General features: G+C 42.7%; 1 protein-coding gene across 3 annotated transcripts; it reads left to right on the top strand.

Annotated features, from left to right (window-relative positions):
* Window positions 1–214: 214 nt before the first annotated feature.
* Window positions 215–11,008, top strand: RBM24 (RNA binding motif protein 24). 3 transcript variants are annotated; one of them, XM_074146456.1, is made up of 6 exons: window positions 215–324; window positions 533–767; window positions 1,367–1,490; window positions 2,564–2,618; window positions 7,966–8,017; window positions 8,886–11,008. In XM_074146456.1, exons 2-6 carry the CDS (start codon window positions 600–602, stop codon window positions 9,288–9,290), a joined length of 804 nt encoding a protein of 267 aa, XP_074002557.1. In that variant the 5' UTR covers window positions 215–324; window positions 533–599; the 3' UTR covers window positions 9,291–11,008. The 3 variants fall into 3 exon arrangements, with proteins under 3 accessions (XP_074002557.1, XP_074002559.1, XP_074002558.1); XM_074146458.1 differs by lacking the exon at window positions 7,966–8,017 and having other exon boundaries at window positions 227–324; XM_074146457.1 differs by lacking the exons at window positions 215–324; window positions 7,966–8,017 and having other exon boundaries at window positions 600–851.
* Window positions 11,009–13,238: the final 2,230 nt, after the last annotated feature.

Genomic DNA, 13,238 nt, shown 5'->3' with positions numbered 1-13,238 from the left:
TCTGAAGCAGCCCCTTTGCCTGGCGGCTCCGAGGGCAGGCTCCCGCCGCACGGGGAGGGGGGGGGCATCCAGCTGTTGCCAACAGCTGTGTGTCAGCCCCGACTGGGCCGCGGCCGAGCGCGGGGTCCGCCCCGCCGCCGTCCCCGCCCCTGCGAGGAGGAGGAGGAACCGAGAGTGCCCGACCCGGTGGCTTTTAGGGGGGGGAGGCCACTCAGTTGTTAGCGCCCGGGCCCTGCGCTCCTCTTTCAGCTGCTGCTTCTGCTCGTTTCCAGCGTTACGGCCGCCAGGCTGGCTGCTGCCCGGCCTCCCCTCCTCCTTTTGCCGGTACCTACCTCAAAACCTCCGGAGGCTGCGGGGCTCCGCTTTTGAAGGAGGAGGAAGCTGGGTTTGCAAAGGCAAAAGGGAATTGTATTGCAACTGGGTGGCGGGGGGGGGGGGGGGGGAAACGGGAGGGGGGGCAGAGAGAAGAGGAAAATAATTTAAAAAAAAAAAAAGAGCGGGGCTGACTCTGGAAGCGGGTCTCGCCGCCCAGGACCCGCACGCCCCGGCGGCCACGCGTGGGAGCAGAGCGCGGCGCGGCGCGCAGGGCCGGGCGGAAGATGCACACGACGCAGAAGGACACCACTTACACCAAGATCTTCGTCGGGGGCTTGCCCTACCACACCACCGACTCCAGCCTGCGCAAGTACTTCGAGGTCTTCGGGGACATCGAGGAGGCGGTGGTCATCACCGACCGGCAGACGGGCAAGTCCCGGGGATACGGCTTTGTAAGTGCCGGGGCGTGGGAGCGGGCGGGGGGGGCCGGGGAGGGGGCAGGTGGTCGGCCGCATGGGCATGGCGGAGAAACTTCTGCGGGGGTCGCCGGAAGAAGGAGACGGGTAGCCCCGGGCTTGGGGGGGGGGGGGGGGGGGGAACACGACGGGAGGGCGTTTGGCTTTTTTTCCTTTTTTTTTTTTTTTTTTTCCGTCTCCCTACCGGGGAGTTTGGAGAGAGGCGGGGGGAGTGGGGGAAGGAGGCGGGGGGGAATTACTGAAAAAGGAGATTGAGGGGGGAATTGCCTAATTTCTCGCAGCGCCGGCACCGCGCCTGTTGCTCCCCGATACGGCCGCGGCGGGGGTTATCTGCCGGCGGCGGAGCTCGGTCCGCGCCCTCCGCCCTGCGCCGGCCCCGGCTACCGCTGCCCCGCTCCCGGCCCGGCCGTCGGGGACGCTCCGCTCCGGCCCCTCGGCCTCCCCGGGACGGGGACGGGGTAGGGAGGTAGGGGGACGGACACAAGCCGGGTCGCTGCCTCGGGGGGGCTGGGGGGAGAGACAGGCTTCTCCTTCCCCGCGGAAAGGGATCTGATGCGCGGCATCGCCCCGTTAAGGTCACCATGGCTGACAGAGCTGCTGCTGAAAGGGCTTGTAAAGACCCCAACCCCATCATCGATGGCAGGAAAGCCAACGTGAACCTGGCATACCTGGGTGCCAAGCCTCGGATAATGCAGCCAGGTGAGGAAGCGGTCCCGAACGGCTTTTCTCTCTGTACCTCAGGTCTCTGAAGAGCGTAAAACTTCAAAAAAGGTAGTGCTGTCTGGCATCTTCCTGGAGTACGCTCACCCTGTGGGTGTGCTTTGGTTTTGATTTTTCAGTGCAGCGTGTAGTAACTTTCTGGCTATTTTGTACACGTGCCTTATTTAAAAACCAAAAGCAATCAGAAAGAAAATATCTGCAGTTCCCCAGGAAGACTTCCACAGCTCAGACACTTCATTGGTTATTCCTGCTGCTGGGAATGTGGTGGCCCTGACCATTTACAGTATCGTTGCAGGGAAAGATTGGCCTAGGGATGAATCGCTTCCAATGTGTGAGGTCTTATTAATACAAACAATATCTTAATGCAAACTCCTCAAACAGATGGGAGCTATTACGCAGACTTTAAAATGAAACGGCTCTTCCCAAGACCACATCTGAGCCAATCTGATGTCCCAGCCACTTCCCAAACTGCTGCTTTGCAGCAACAGGGACAGGAGCGCAGAGCGCTCTATTGGAGGCTGCTCTGAATTCCCCTGTGCTTGGCCCGAGGAGCACTTATGTGAGTAATGAAGTGGCCACCTAAGAAAGAAGGGGTTTATGCTTGGGCGCTTGAAGAATACAAGTGAAGTTAGGATTTGACCCCCGCGCTAAGTCCTCATGAGTAGAGATAGCTCAAATTTAAGTCTGTGGAAAGTACACAGATACACCAATGAATAGAAAGTACGAAATAATCCTTCAGAGGCTAAAGTTAGGGACCAGAATGGAGTACAAAATAAAATATAAATGAAAATCTTGTGCTTATTCTTCTAAACATCTCTATGAAAGTGTGTGCTTTACGGTTTTAAGTTCTGTTGCGTTTATGTGCGTGCGTTTATATAGGCACTGATAGATTTTGCTTTCTAATTTGTAGTTCTGCAGCCTTTCAGACACTGCCAGTGGAGGTTGTTAGTGAAGGCTGTTGCTCTGCGTTTGTGTGTGTGTGTGTGTATATAGCATAAATAAGTGGCCAAAAGAACACCCATACAGAGAACGTGATGTGTTTCTGTTGATAGGTTTTGCCTTTGGTGTCCAGCAGCTTCATCCAGCTCTCATACAGAGGCCTTTTGGGTAAGTCTGTTCAATGGGACCTCAAATAGGGGAGGAAAAAAATCTTTTTTTAAAAAAAAAAAAGGAAAAAGTATGATCCTTGAAGGCCTTTTGCAGTAGCAGCCTTATAAACTCACCAGCAATGCTGAAGTTCTCAGAGTTATAAATGTATACCCGTAAATGCGCTCACCTTGTCGGTCATGTTCTAAATGCCGCAGCTGAGTCAAGTTGTGTGGGACGTGTCCCTTCCACCTAAGCAGTCCAGTCCCGTTTGACCCTATGATAAAAGAAGGAGGTATGACTTGATGCAAGATTGCTGTGCCCCATTTCTCTTTTCTCAGCTTGACTCAATGTTATTTATCTCTTTCTAATCTGACAGGGATCGTTTACAGTTAAGATAACTGATCAGAAGGATATGATGATAAGAGGTGGAATAGTTCTGTTTGGAATTAAACTCTGTAACCAGTAGACTCAAACACAAACAAGCTAAAATGGTGATTAACGATGCATGTATGTTTTTTTTCATATAGTCAATAGACCTCCGTGTGCTTTTTTATTTATTTATTTATTACAGTAATGAAGTGGTGTTGATAGCTAAACTGTGTGCTTTTATTTAATTGAAAGAGCTGTAGTGAAAGTTTTTTGGGGGGGTCTTTTTAATTTTGTTGTTGAGGAGTGACTTTGCCATGGGGAGCAAAGGGTCTTTTTTTTTTTTCCTTGCTTTCAAGCTGTAGCCTGTGACTTTTTTAACCATATTTTGTAGTGAGTGCTAAATTGTGTGACTTCTTGATTTTTAAGTAAATCAACGTATTGCTTGCATGTTCATAATTTTTTTGGAGGGGGTTGTTTTTTGGGGGGGTGTGGAGCTCCTTATTAACAATGTGCGTCCATTTGGGCTTTCTAATTTGAGATTTTTTTTCTTCAATCTGTCTTTAATACATAGCGCATTTCTCCTTTACTTGAGTATACTATTCCTAAGTAGATCTAACTCTTGCTTCTTACAGGCATTTAATTAGGAGGTGAAGTCTGCTTTAAACTTTCCATACAGTGTCACTTAACTAATGCACACTGACTGAGAAACTCCTTGCAAAATAATGCATTTTGCTAATTAATGAGTAAGCTAACAATAAAATAGGGAAAATGTGTCACAAACGTATTTTATTTGACTAGAATAGCTTTAGAATATTGTACTTAGCTGTTATTAAGCAACAATAGCTTCTCAGTAGTTTGATGTGTCAAAACGGTAGGAAACGGTTCCTATCCTCAAAACTGTAGGAAAAAGTTTTCCTAGAAACTTTACATACTTTTAAAAGAGAATGTTGATTCTTCTGAGATCTGTGGGGAGATTGTGGAAAACTTGTCTTTTTTGTGTTGGTTTTTTTTTTTTTTCCTTCTTATGATTATCCTCTACTGCATTTTGTTTGACTTCTTTGAAGTGTGAGGAGACGACAGTGTATGTGCAGGCATCAGTTTATGATGCCTGCGCTAAGGTAGGCAGGAGGCGGAGCGCCCTGTCTCCCGAGCTGGTGAAAATACTTATTGCAAAGAGGAACCAGTGGACGGCCCCGGGATCAGCCATGGAGAGACTGAATATTTGCTGAGCACAACAGAAAAGGAAAACCTGTGGCAATCTGTTGCTAAAAGAACTGTGCAAATGCAGGGCTCTTTCTTGTTGTCCTTACCCAGAGTGAACAATAGATCGTGTAAATTGCGTTTAGGTCAGGGACATTCTTTCAGCAGGTTGAGTAATGTTTTATTTCTAATGCAATGTGCATAAATCTGAAGAAAAGGAATGTTGGTCGCAGGGTCACGTATATATGAAAATTGGTCATTTTTAATCCTTGGCTTCTGCCTTTCTTTTGCTATGTGCAAAGAAAGGAGATTACTAATCCTGTCTCCTCCTCAAAATCTCCTATGACCTGTACGTTTTCTAAAGACTGTAGTTCAGATGAAGAACAGCATTCATTAGGATGAATTAACATCTTCATTCACTATATTCCTGGACAATAAGAGCAGTTGTTTCAGTGCTTACTTGAATCTATTTTCATCAAAGAGTTTACACTTAGAGGATGTTACATGGATTGCACTGAAATATACGGTCACCTTGAAGTCTTTCTTCCTCCTGTGCAGTTGCACTTTTTTAAAAGTACACTTTACTAATATGCTGTGTAAAATGGGCTGTAGCAGTGATTCACTACCAATATTCTGCTAATCCATATACAAAAGCTCCAAATGTTTTGTAGTTTCATTCCTACCAGAGTGCAAATTAGCGAGGTGCTGCCATATGTATGGTCAGCAGTGTTTTGATGTGGTTCCCCACCTATCAAACAAGAAACTGAAAATAATTGGATTACTTTTACTGAGAAGATGCAGAAGTACAATATTCTCAATTAAGTACAAGGTTATTGTGGTGGAGGGAGCCAGAAACTAGATTAGCTTCAATGCATGGGGCATTTAAAATGCTGGGAATTTTTCTTTATTCAGTGCTGCAGAGATTAGTTCATCCACCAAACAACATTTCTCCCTGCTCTTTACATTCAGCATCTATCTTACTGTTGGTATGTTTCAGAGAAAGCTGTTTGATCACAGGACTAGTTATCTATACAGCTCTGTTTTCAAGATTGTTTATTAAAATACTATCTCTGAATTCAATAGGAATTTATGGAGGGGGAAGATGACTTTGCTTTCTAAGATAGCTTTTCTCATTTTGCTTTTGTAATTTTTGCTTTAATATTGGTGGGAAAATATGTGTTTATACAGAGGTACTGGTGTAGGATATGACTTGTTCTGCTGCAGAGACATTTTTTTCCTTTATTTTCTGTCTAAAACTTGTACCTAGATCAAAATGAGAACGTTCCCACTGTTTTTATTAAGACCAGAGTTAAGTCCAAATTTAAGTTCATTATCAAATGGTTAGCTGATACTATCTAGACTACGGCTAATCTGGAAAGAGGAACTGAAGCTGGAACAGTCAGAAGTTAACCTGCAGAATGCTAAATGTCCTCTTAATGGTATCAGGCACAAATTTAAAAGGAAGCATTTTCAGCGTCTTCTATGTCTTGATGTTTATGTAACCTATTTCTGCTATAAGGAAAGCTGTGCATTGGTGAAAATGTACTCTTTTAATTATGCTTGCAAAACCAGACGATGCCATGGAAGGGCCAAAGCAAAAAAATTAGTTCAAAGTTCAATATCTACTTTCACAAGAATTTAATGTTGAGAGTCAATTATGTGCTGCTACTACTGCTGAATTTCCATATGCCACAGCTCTCTGCGTTAGCCTACAAAGTTCTTTCTATCTTTGAAACAATTAGCTTTCACTTTATTATTACTTATAGGATTATTTTTGAGGTCTTAGTTAAACACAAATTTTCTATTACAACAATAATGAAAGTCTACGGCACATTGCAGGAGTGTGTCATTCAATTTTGAATATCCCAAAGCTACAGTTACTGCTAAAGTTAAATGTGGTTCCCTTTTTCATTATTGCAGAAGCATAAAACGATAAATATGTGTTCCAAAATAAAAAACTACTGCCAGGAAATAAAGCTTAAACCATGTATAATTCTCACACTCTTACTCTCTAATGAAAAACAGCACCTTTTATTGAAAATTAAGGATACTAAGGATACCCAGCATAACCGGGAATTGCTTTTTCAGCTTTTGACCTGGCAGAGCATTAAAAGCAGTTGGGTTCTGAATGGCTGCGACCTGCATTTGCTGGCCTCTGCAGTAGGTAGAAATTTACTTTGGCCATATAAAGCCATTTTAGTCGACTCAAAACAGTTGTAGCATGACAGATGATCAAAAATAGCCCCACTGCAGCTTATGCTGTCAATCATCATGTGTGAAATGGCATGGTGGTGAGGAGCCTGCACAGGGTTTATGTTTATTGTAGGGTAAGATGTGGCAAACAGATAATGTTTCATAACTTCACCACCTGTTAGTTTCTTGGCTTAAATAAAACAAGTCACAAGAGTTTAAGTGGGAGCACATGTATCTTTCTGTCTTGTTCAAGGAGATGGCCGAATGCCCTAACGTCTTCAGAAAATCTTAGTAGCATCGGCTCAAGTCAACACAAGCATCTAGATAAGCTTGCTTACTCTCTCTTCTGTTAGAATTATTCTCTTGCGTAAATGCTGTATGTAAAGATGCCTTTGGTGTGGTGTTAAATGGACTCTTAATGATGCAGAAGAGGCTCTTGGTGACTTCAGATTTGGTTTTATATCTCTTCCCTTAATACTTAAAAAACGTGGTGTTAGATTTATTAGGATTGTACTTGATTGGTGACCCATACAAAATGCTTGTTTATGCTCATCCATTTTGTATGGAGAGCTCAGGTAATGATGTGTATTTAAATGCACAGAGCCAGCTTAAGTATGCTTCAAATGCACTTCTGGCTAATCACTTCATAAATTAGGTGAGTGTTAAAAACCCAACTGATGCTTTTGTTTTATGTTTTCTTTCCCTTCCCAATCTCTATTTGTCACTTTTTTTTTTTTTTTCCTTTTCTCCCTTCACACAGAAGGAAATGAATTTCATTGACATGTTGGGTTTTTATGATTGTGGTGTTCATGTCTTAAACACGACAACTGAACATTTCTTTCTGCTAATACTCCTATTCAATCAACTGAGCTCTTTTTTTCTTAAAACTAGGCTGTTGTAAAACCTGACTATCACTTAAACCATGTTTTGCTATGAATCTAGTTGAGTGTCCCTTCTGATTGAAACATTTCCTTGTTGACTAATTAAGTAAATCTCGAAGGTATTTTAAAAATGAAACAAAACAAAAAAAAGCTTTCCATTAAATCTTGAATTTAGAGAAAAGAGGACAGTTTTTACCATTGCAGCTTGCATCTGCGCTTACAGTGTGCTAAAAGGTTGGTGCAGTCTTTAGAGTTGTCTGTAAAGGTAAAGTTCAGTATGAAATAGTAGTAAATCTGCACAAGCAGTTTTTCACAGATTTATAAAGATTCACTGACTGGAAGGGAGTTGCATATATGAGGGACTTCTTTGTGGGAATCCAGATGCAAGACAGGGTTATGAATGTAAAATGATAATTATAATGAGTATATTATTTTTTTTAATCCTATTATATGATAAAATGCAACTGTGAGATGAACTTGTATGTACACTTGTGTGCTAAGACAATGATATGACCAATTTTCAAAACTGAGCGGCTAAGTAAACAAGCCAAGGAAGCAAGTTTTGTGGCTTGGAGAAGATGGGAAAGTGTGTACTGAACTGTTCAGAATGGTTATTTCTTAAGCTGTAAATTTGTTTTTTTGCCTTTGTTAAGCACCAGATCTATTTAGACTTAATCCTGTGCCCATCTCCCAAAAAACTCTATGCTGTATGTCTTGCATAGAAATAAACAAGCTGGCACAAAACAGGACATCAGTGGCCTGATAAACAAACAGGTTTGACCCTTGTGTCCTTACGAACTTTATAAAAGTGTGATGCACATGTACTTAGGAGTCACTGTTATGGATTTTAATAGCATCTATGTAGCTTCCCCTCAATGGCCTCTTGTGACGGAGTGAGCTGCACTATCGTTCGTTTGGAAAGTGTGATTCTTGCTGTGTTTACCACACTTGTGAACTTTATTTAAACTCCTTTGTCGCCTGTGTTGTTTTTTTTCTTATTTTTAATAAGGGTGACTGAGGTTGCAGAGAAATTAATGTGTGCTGAGTCTGCATAGCAACTTAAGTAGGGTTGCCACAATACACTCTTTCCCCTGCCTCCCCGAGAAGACTTTACATAGTAAAGTCAGGGTTCAACCATTTTGGTGCCTTATTGGCTATTGTCAAACTCATTACAGCGATGCTGTCAAACTGCTCAGTTACTAATAATAAAAGTATTGCAGGAAATAATTTTACTAAGAGTCAAGTAGTTAAGTGAGAAACAGGGTAATAAAAATTACTTACAGGTGTTTTGAAAAACAAATAACGCAATTTTCCAAATGGAATAATCAAGCTTACTCCTTTAGAGTTGTCTTAAAACTGGCATCAGTAATCCTGGTCCTTCTAAAGAGTTTAACAGCATTAAACATAATGTCCTCAAGCAACATTAAACACTCCTATTTAACTCAGCTATAATGCTGTGCTTTGGAGCGATGCTTCTCTTCGGGCCAGTGAACTGATAATTGGTCCATTCAGTCTCGTTATTGTGGCAACCCTATGCACATAACAACAACTAAATTGAGTTTGTTTTAGTTCGGAGTATGGATGTGGCGCTTCGGCGCTGACTCGCGTCCCGACTCTAACTCCCTCTCCCATCTTTCAACAGGATACCTGCTCACTATGTCTATCCACAGGCTTTTGTCCAGCCGGGAGTGGTAATTCCCCACGTTCAGCCGGCGGCAGCCGCTGCTTCCACTACGCCCTACATCGATTACACCGGAGCTGCCTATGCCCAGTACTCGGCCGCCGCCGCTGCTGCCGCCTACGAGCAGTACCCCTACGCCGCCTCGCCGGCTGCCGCCGCCGGGTACGTGGCGGCGGGGGGCTACGGCTACGCCGTGCAGCAGCCCCTCACTGCAGCAGCCCCGGGGACGGCCGCTGCGGCTGCTGCCGCTTTCGGCCAGTACCAGCCCCAACAGCTGCAGACAGACCGTATGCAATAGCAGATGGACTCCTGAAGGAAGCTCGCTCTTTCTCTTCCTCTTTTCAGCCTTCCAGTATAAGTAGTTAATCAGAGACAATTGATATTAACTAAGGAGCTTTAAGGAAAGCGATGCTATTGCGAAACTAAAGATTTTTATTCCACTGTCTTCATACAGTATGCATCCAAATCATGTTGCTAGAGGGGAGGGGTAGTGCGGCATGTCTAGTTTCAAGTATCAAGCCAGAAGAAAATGGGAAAAAAAAAATACTGTACTGTCATGAAAGAGTGGCAGGAGTAGCAATGGGACTTCATATTTTCAAACAAACAAACAAGAACCAAAAAAAAAGGCAAAGGTGTACCTTTTACAGTATCAGGGAAGCAAAAACTGCCTTTTATAAGTAAGAAAATGGTATTTGAAAAGTTTGAACCAGGGAAAAAACTGAGTCAGCAATATGTAATCTTTATCCGTTTTAAGAGGAAACAAGCTTAAAGCACTGATTGTCCTTTCTAGCTTTCCGAAGTTGGCTTCGTGAGATAGTACCTTCTCACTGTCTCACTAACAGGCATCGAACAACCCAAGGAAGATGGCCGGCTAGTAAGATGGCGGACAGGCACCAAAGTTATTTTCTTCTCTGTCCTCTGGATGAGTGGAACTATGGAGCAAGTGATGTGGAAGTAAGGGGTGCAACAGCTGTAGAGACAATCAATAACACAGACAGTTCTGGACAGAACACATCACTCGTGCTCATGTGATGAGCTTGTCACATCCTAATCCCTCGCCCCATCCTGTTTCACTTTTGGGAAACTTTAACTGCTGGTGTCAGCTATTCTGATTCTAAAATAGGATCAGCCCTTTACTACAACAGCCTTCTCTTTCTATTTATTGCATCTATACGTAACTTGTGAATAAAGGCAGGAAGAAGCTTAATGAATTAAAACATTTAAGAACTGTTTTAAGGGAATTTTCTTTTCTGAAACCATTTGTACAATTTTAATATCTATTTCAGGATTCTATTTAAAATATTTATTAGCAAACATACAGTACACAAGGCAACTTTTGTTACCAAGACTGCAGTTCTTGAAGGGTTAATGGTATGTGATTTATACTGTGCCTTAATTGTTATGCTATTTAAAAAGAAGTATTTATTTTGAAAGTTTTACTATGCTGCACTCTAAAGAAAGCGACTTTAGATGTGACACTGTAAAATTATGTATTCATCTCATGGCATAAATTATTTAGTAGGCTTAGATGTAGCATATTAAATATTAACCTAATTAACTAAGGATGTTGACTTGGATTTATTAAAATTCAGTATGTGCACTGTATGAGGGTACTCTTAAATTAACACTTTTTTTAGGTTTTTACATAAAATATTGCTAGTTCATTCTTTTTCCCTCTACTAGTTTTTCATGTAGACTTCTCAAATACATTAGTGCCGTTTTCTCACTCATCTGTATGTAGACTGACTATTTTTCCCTTTGCTAGAAAATGCTGCTTTACATTGTCCTGTGAAACTACAATACTTGCAATTTTTATTCTTGACCGAAATGGAATTTAATATTTTACACTGTATTGGATTTTTTTATACTTGAACAATTTCATACAAGGGAAGACAGGATAGCATTTTTATGGACTTTATCCAATGTCACTGGATTTATTTTAAGTATTCTGAATACTAGCCAGTGTTATAATGTAGACATGACTCTCCTGTGCATATTATTTATTCAGTATGTATATTGCTTTACAACAGTTCAGATCTCTTAATCTATTCACTCGTATTAAAACAATAAAAAAATGTTGTTGCATCCCGTCTAGTGATGTTCTTGCTATAATTGTCTTAGATCTTGTTTAGTTAAAACTAGGGGGCAACCCTTTACGTAATTTTCCTGCTCTATGGGGTGAATAGCAGCATATATGCACTGACTTTAAATACATAGACTGATATGAACTGTATTACCTGGAGGAAATTCTACAGAGAAGATGGAGAAGATCCATCCTGAGAGTTACCATAAAATAATTCAGAGTAGAAGGGCCTTTGGGAGGTCTCAGGTTGCTTATGACTTTGTCCATTCAAGTCTTAAAATCCTCCATGTGGAGACTGCACAACCCATAGGCAATATAGTCCACTACCTAATTATCCTCATAGTGTCTTTTTTTCCCCTTCTATCTAGCCAGAGGCTCCCCTGTTCATTTAAAACCTTCATCTCCCATTTTTTGGCAGAGAGCCCAGCCCTATCTTCTCAGTAACCTCTTCTTAGGAACTGGAAAGTTGCTGTTGTCTTCCGTAGGCTGAACAAACCCCAGTGCCTTAGCCTCTCCTCACAAGTCTCATGCTTCAACCTCCAGCCATTCTGTTGGCCTTCCAGTGGAGTCGTTCAAGTTTATCAACAGCTTTCATGTACTGGGCGACTCAAGACTGGACCCACTATGCCAGCTGTGGTCTAATGAGTGCTCAGTAAAAGGGAATAATCAATTCCCTTGATCTGCCATCTGTGTTCCTCTTGATACAGCCTGATGTACTTTCACTGGTGCCAGAGTTTACCACTGACTCCTATTCAGCCTGTCCGAAAGCCTCCCATGTCCTTTTTAGCAGAGCTGCTACCAAGCCAGTCATGCCCTGGGGTATGCAGGGGGCTAGTCTGTCTGAGATAAAGGACTTCCTGTTTGTCCTCATTGATTTTCATGAGGTTCCTGTTGGCCTAGTCCTTTAGCAAGTGTAAATCCCTCTGGCAGGCCTGATCTCCAGCCTATCAACCAAACCCTCCATTTAGTATCATCATTCTGCACACCTAATAATAGTGCCTCCTGTCTCTTCCTCCAGGTCATAAAGCTATCAGACAGGACAGACCCCTGAGGAAATCCATTGTAACCAGCCTCCGGACAGAGCATGAGTGCTTTTGACCGGTGATCCAGTCAGTTTTTTGCCTATCTAGACTGGCCCATCTGAAATTGGATGCAAGGATTCTGAGTGGAATGGAAAGCCTTGCTAAATGCAAGGTAGACAACATTCTCTCCTTTCCCCTCATGGACAGCTGAAGTCATCTCATCACAGGAGGCAATTAGGTTGGTCTGGCATGATTTACCCTAGTAAATCCATGCTGGCTGTTCCCATTCACCACCTTCTCCTTCATATGTACAGAAATTACTTCCAAGATTGCTCACTCCATGATTGTTCTATAGTTCCCTAGATTGTCCTTCTTGCCCTTTCTGAAGATGAGTGCATCATCTGTCTTTCTCCAGCCACAGAAGACCTCCCCAATCTCTATGACCTTTCATGAGCAGTCTCACAATGACAACAGTCCTCTTAGTACCCTTGGGTGCAGCCCATCTGGTCCCATGGACTTATCGTGGATGGAGATTCCTTAAGAGGTCCCTGAATCAATCCCCTTCCACACCTGGCAGTTTCTTTTGTCCTTGATCCCTTCTTGTAAGAACAAAGTGGTGTTATTAAAACCCTCAAGGCTAAAGCACCTTTTTGCATACAGTACTTGAACTGGGAAGCATTGATGTAGCTGCTTGGATCCAGTTGATGGATTTCTAATCTTTAGGAATACTCAACATTTCAATATCAGTCCAAGCCACTAATGGCCAAAAGCAGTTGCTACCTTGTGCCTGAAAGAAGCCTGTGTGAAATGCATGATAGTCTTGGCCAGTTCTTTGAGGAATGAGGGGATGTCCATATAATCTTCATATTGCAATTCATTACTGCAGCTGTCACTCTTCTAGTGACTTCAGCAGAAGCACAGGCTTGACTGCAGAATTTGAGCTGTTCTTTCATCCACAAAAGTGGTCTTTTTCTTCTACAAAAGAGGACAGAAGTTAAATTGACATGATAGAAAAGACTTTTCCTAGTCTTGGGGTCAGACTCCATTTCACCATGGAGGATTATGAGACTGAGTTGTCCAGAACTGATACACTCACTAACATCCTGGGCTGATGCTGTCATGTTCTGGTCTTAACGACTGCTTACAGCCTGGCTGCTGAGAAGTGTTGCTGAACTGCCTCTTGCCATCTGACCTTAAGGTCTGCAACCT

Source organism: Numenius arquata, chromosome 4 (genome assembly GCF_964106895.1).
Source record: "Numenius arquata chromosome 4, bNumArq3.hap1.1, whole genome shotgun sequence".
NCBI classification, from domain to species: domain Eukaryota; kingdom Metazoa; phylum Chordata; class Aves; order Charadriiformes; family Scolopacidae; genus Numenius; species Numenius arquata.
Note: the sequence above shows the minus strand (reverse complement) of the source record. Positions and strands in the feature narration are given on the sequence as shown.

What these genes read in the sequence shown, in the direction of transcription:
- RBM24 (XM_074146456.1), top strand. Translation starts at nt 600, where the DNA reads ATGCACACGACGCAGAAGGACACCACTTACACCAAGATCTTCGTCGGG. An exon ending in AGTCCCGGGGATACGGCTTT is followed by an intron (nt 768 to 1,366) that starts GTAAGTGCCGGG and finishes CGCCCCGTTAAG; the next exon opens with GTCACCATGGCTGACAGAGC. An exon ending in GCCTCGGATAATGCAGCCAG is followed by an intron (nt 1,491 to 2,563) that starts GTGAGGAAGCGG and finishes TTCTGTTGATAG; the next exon opens with GTTTTGCCTTTGGTGTCCAG.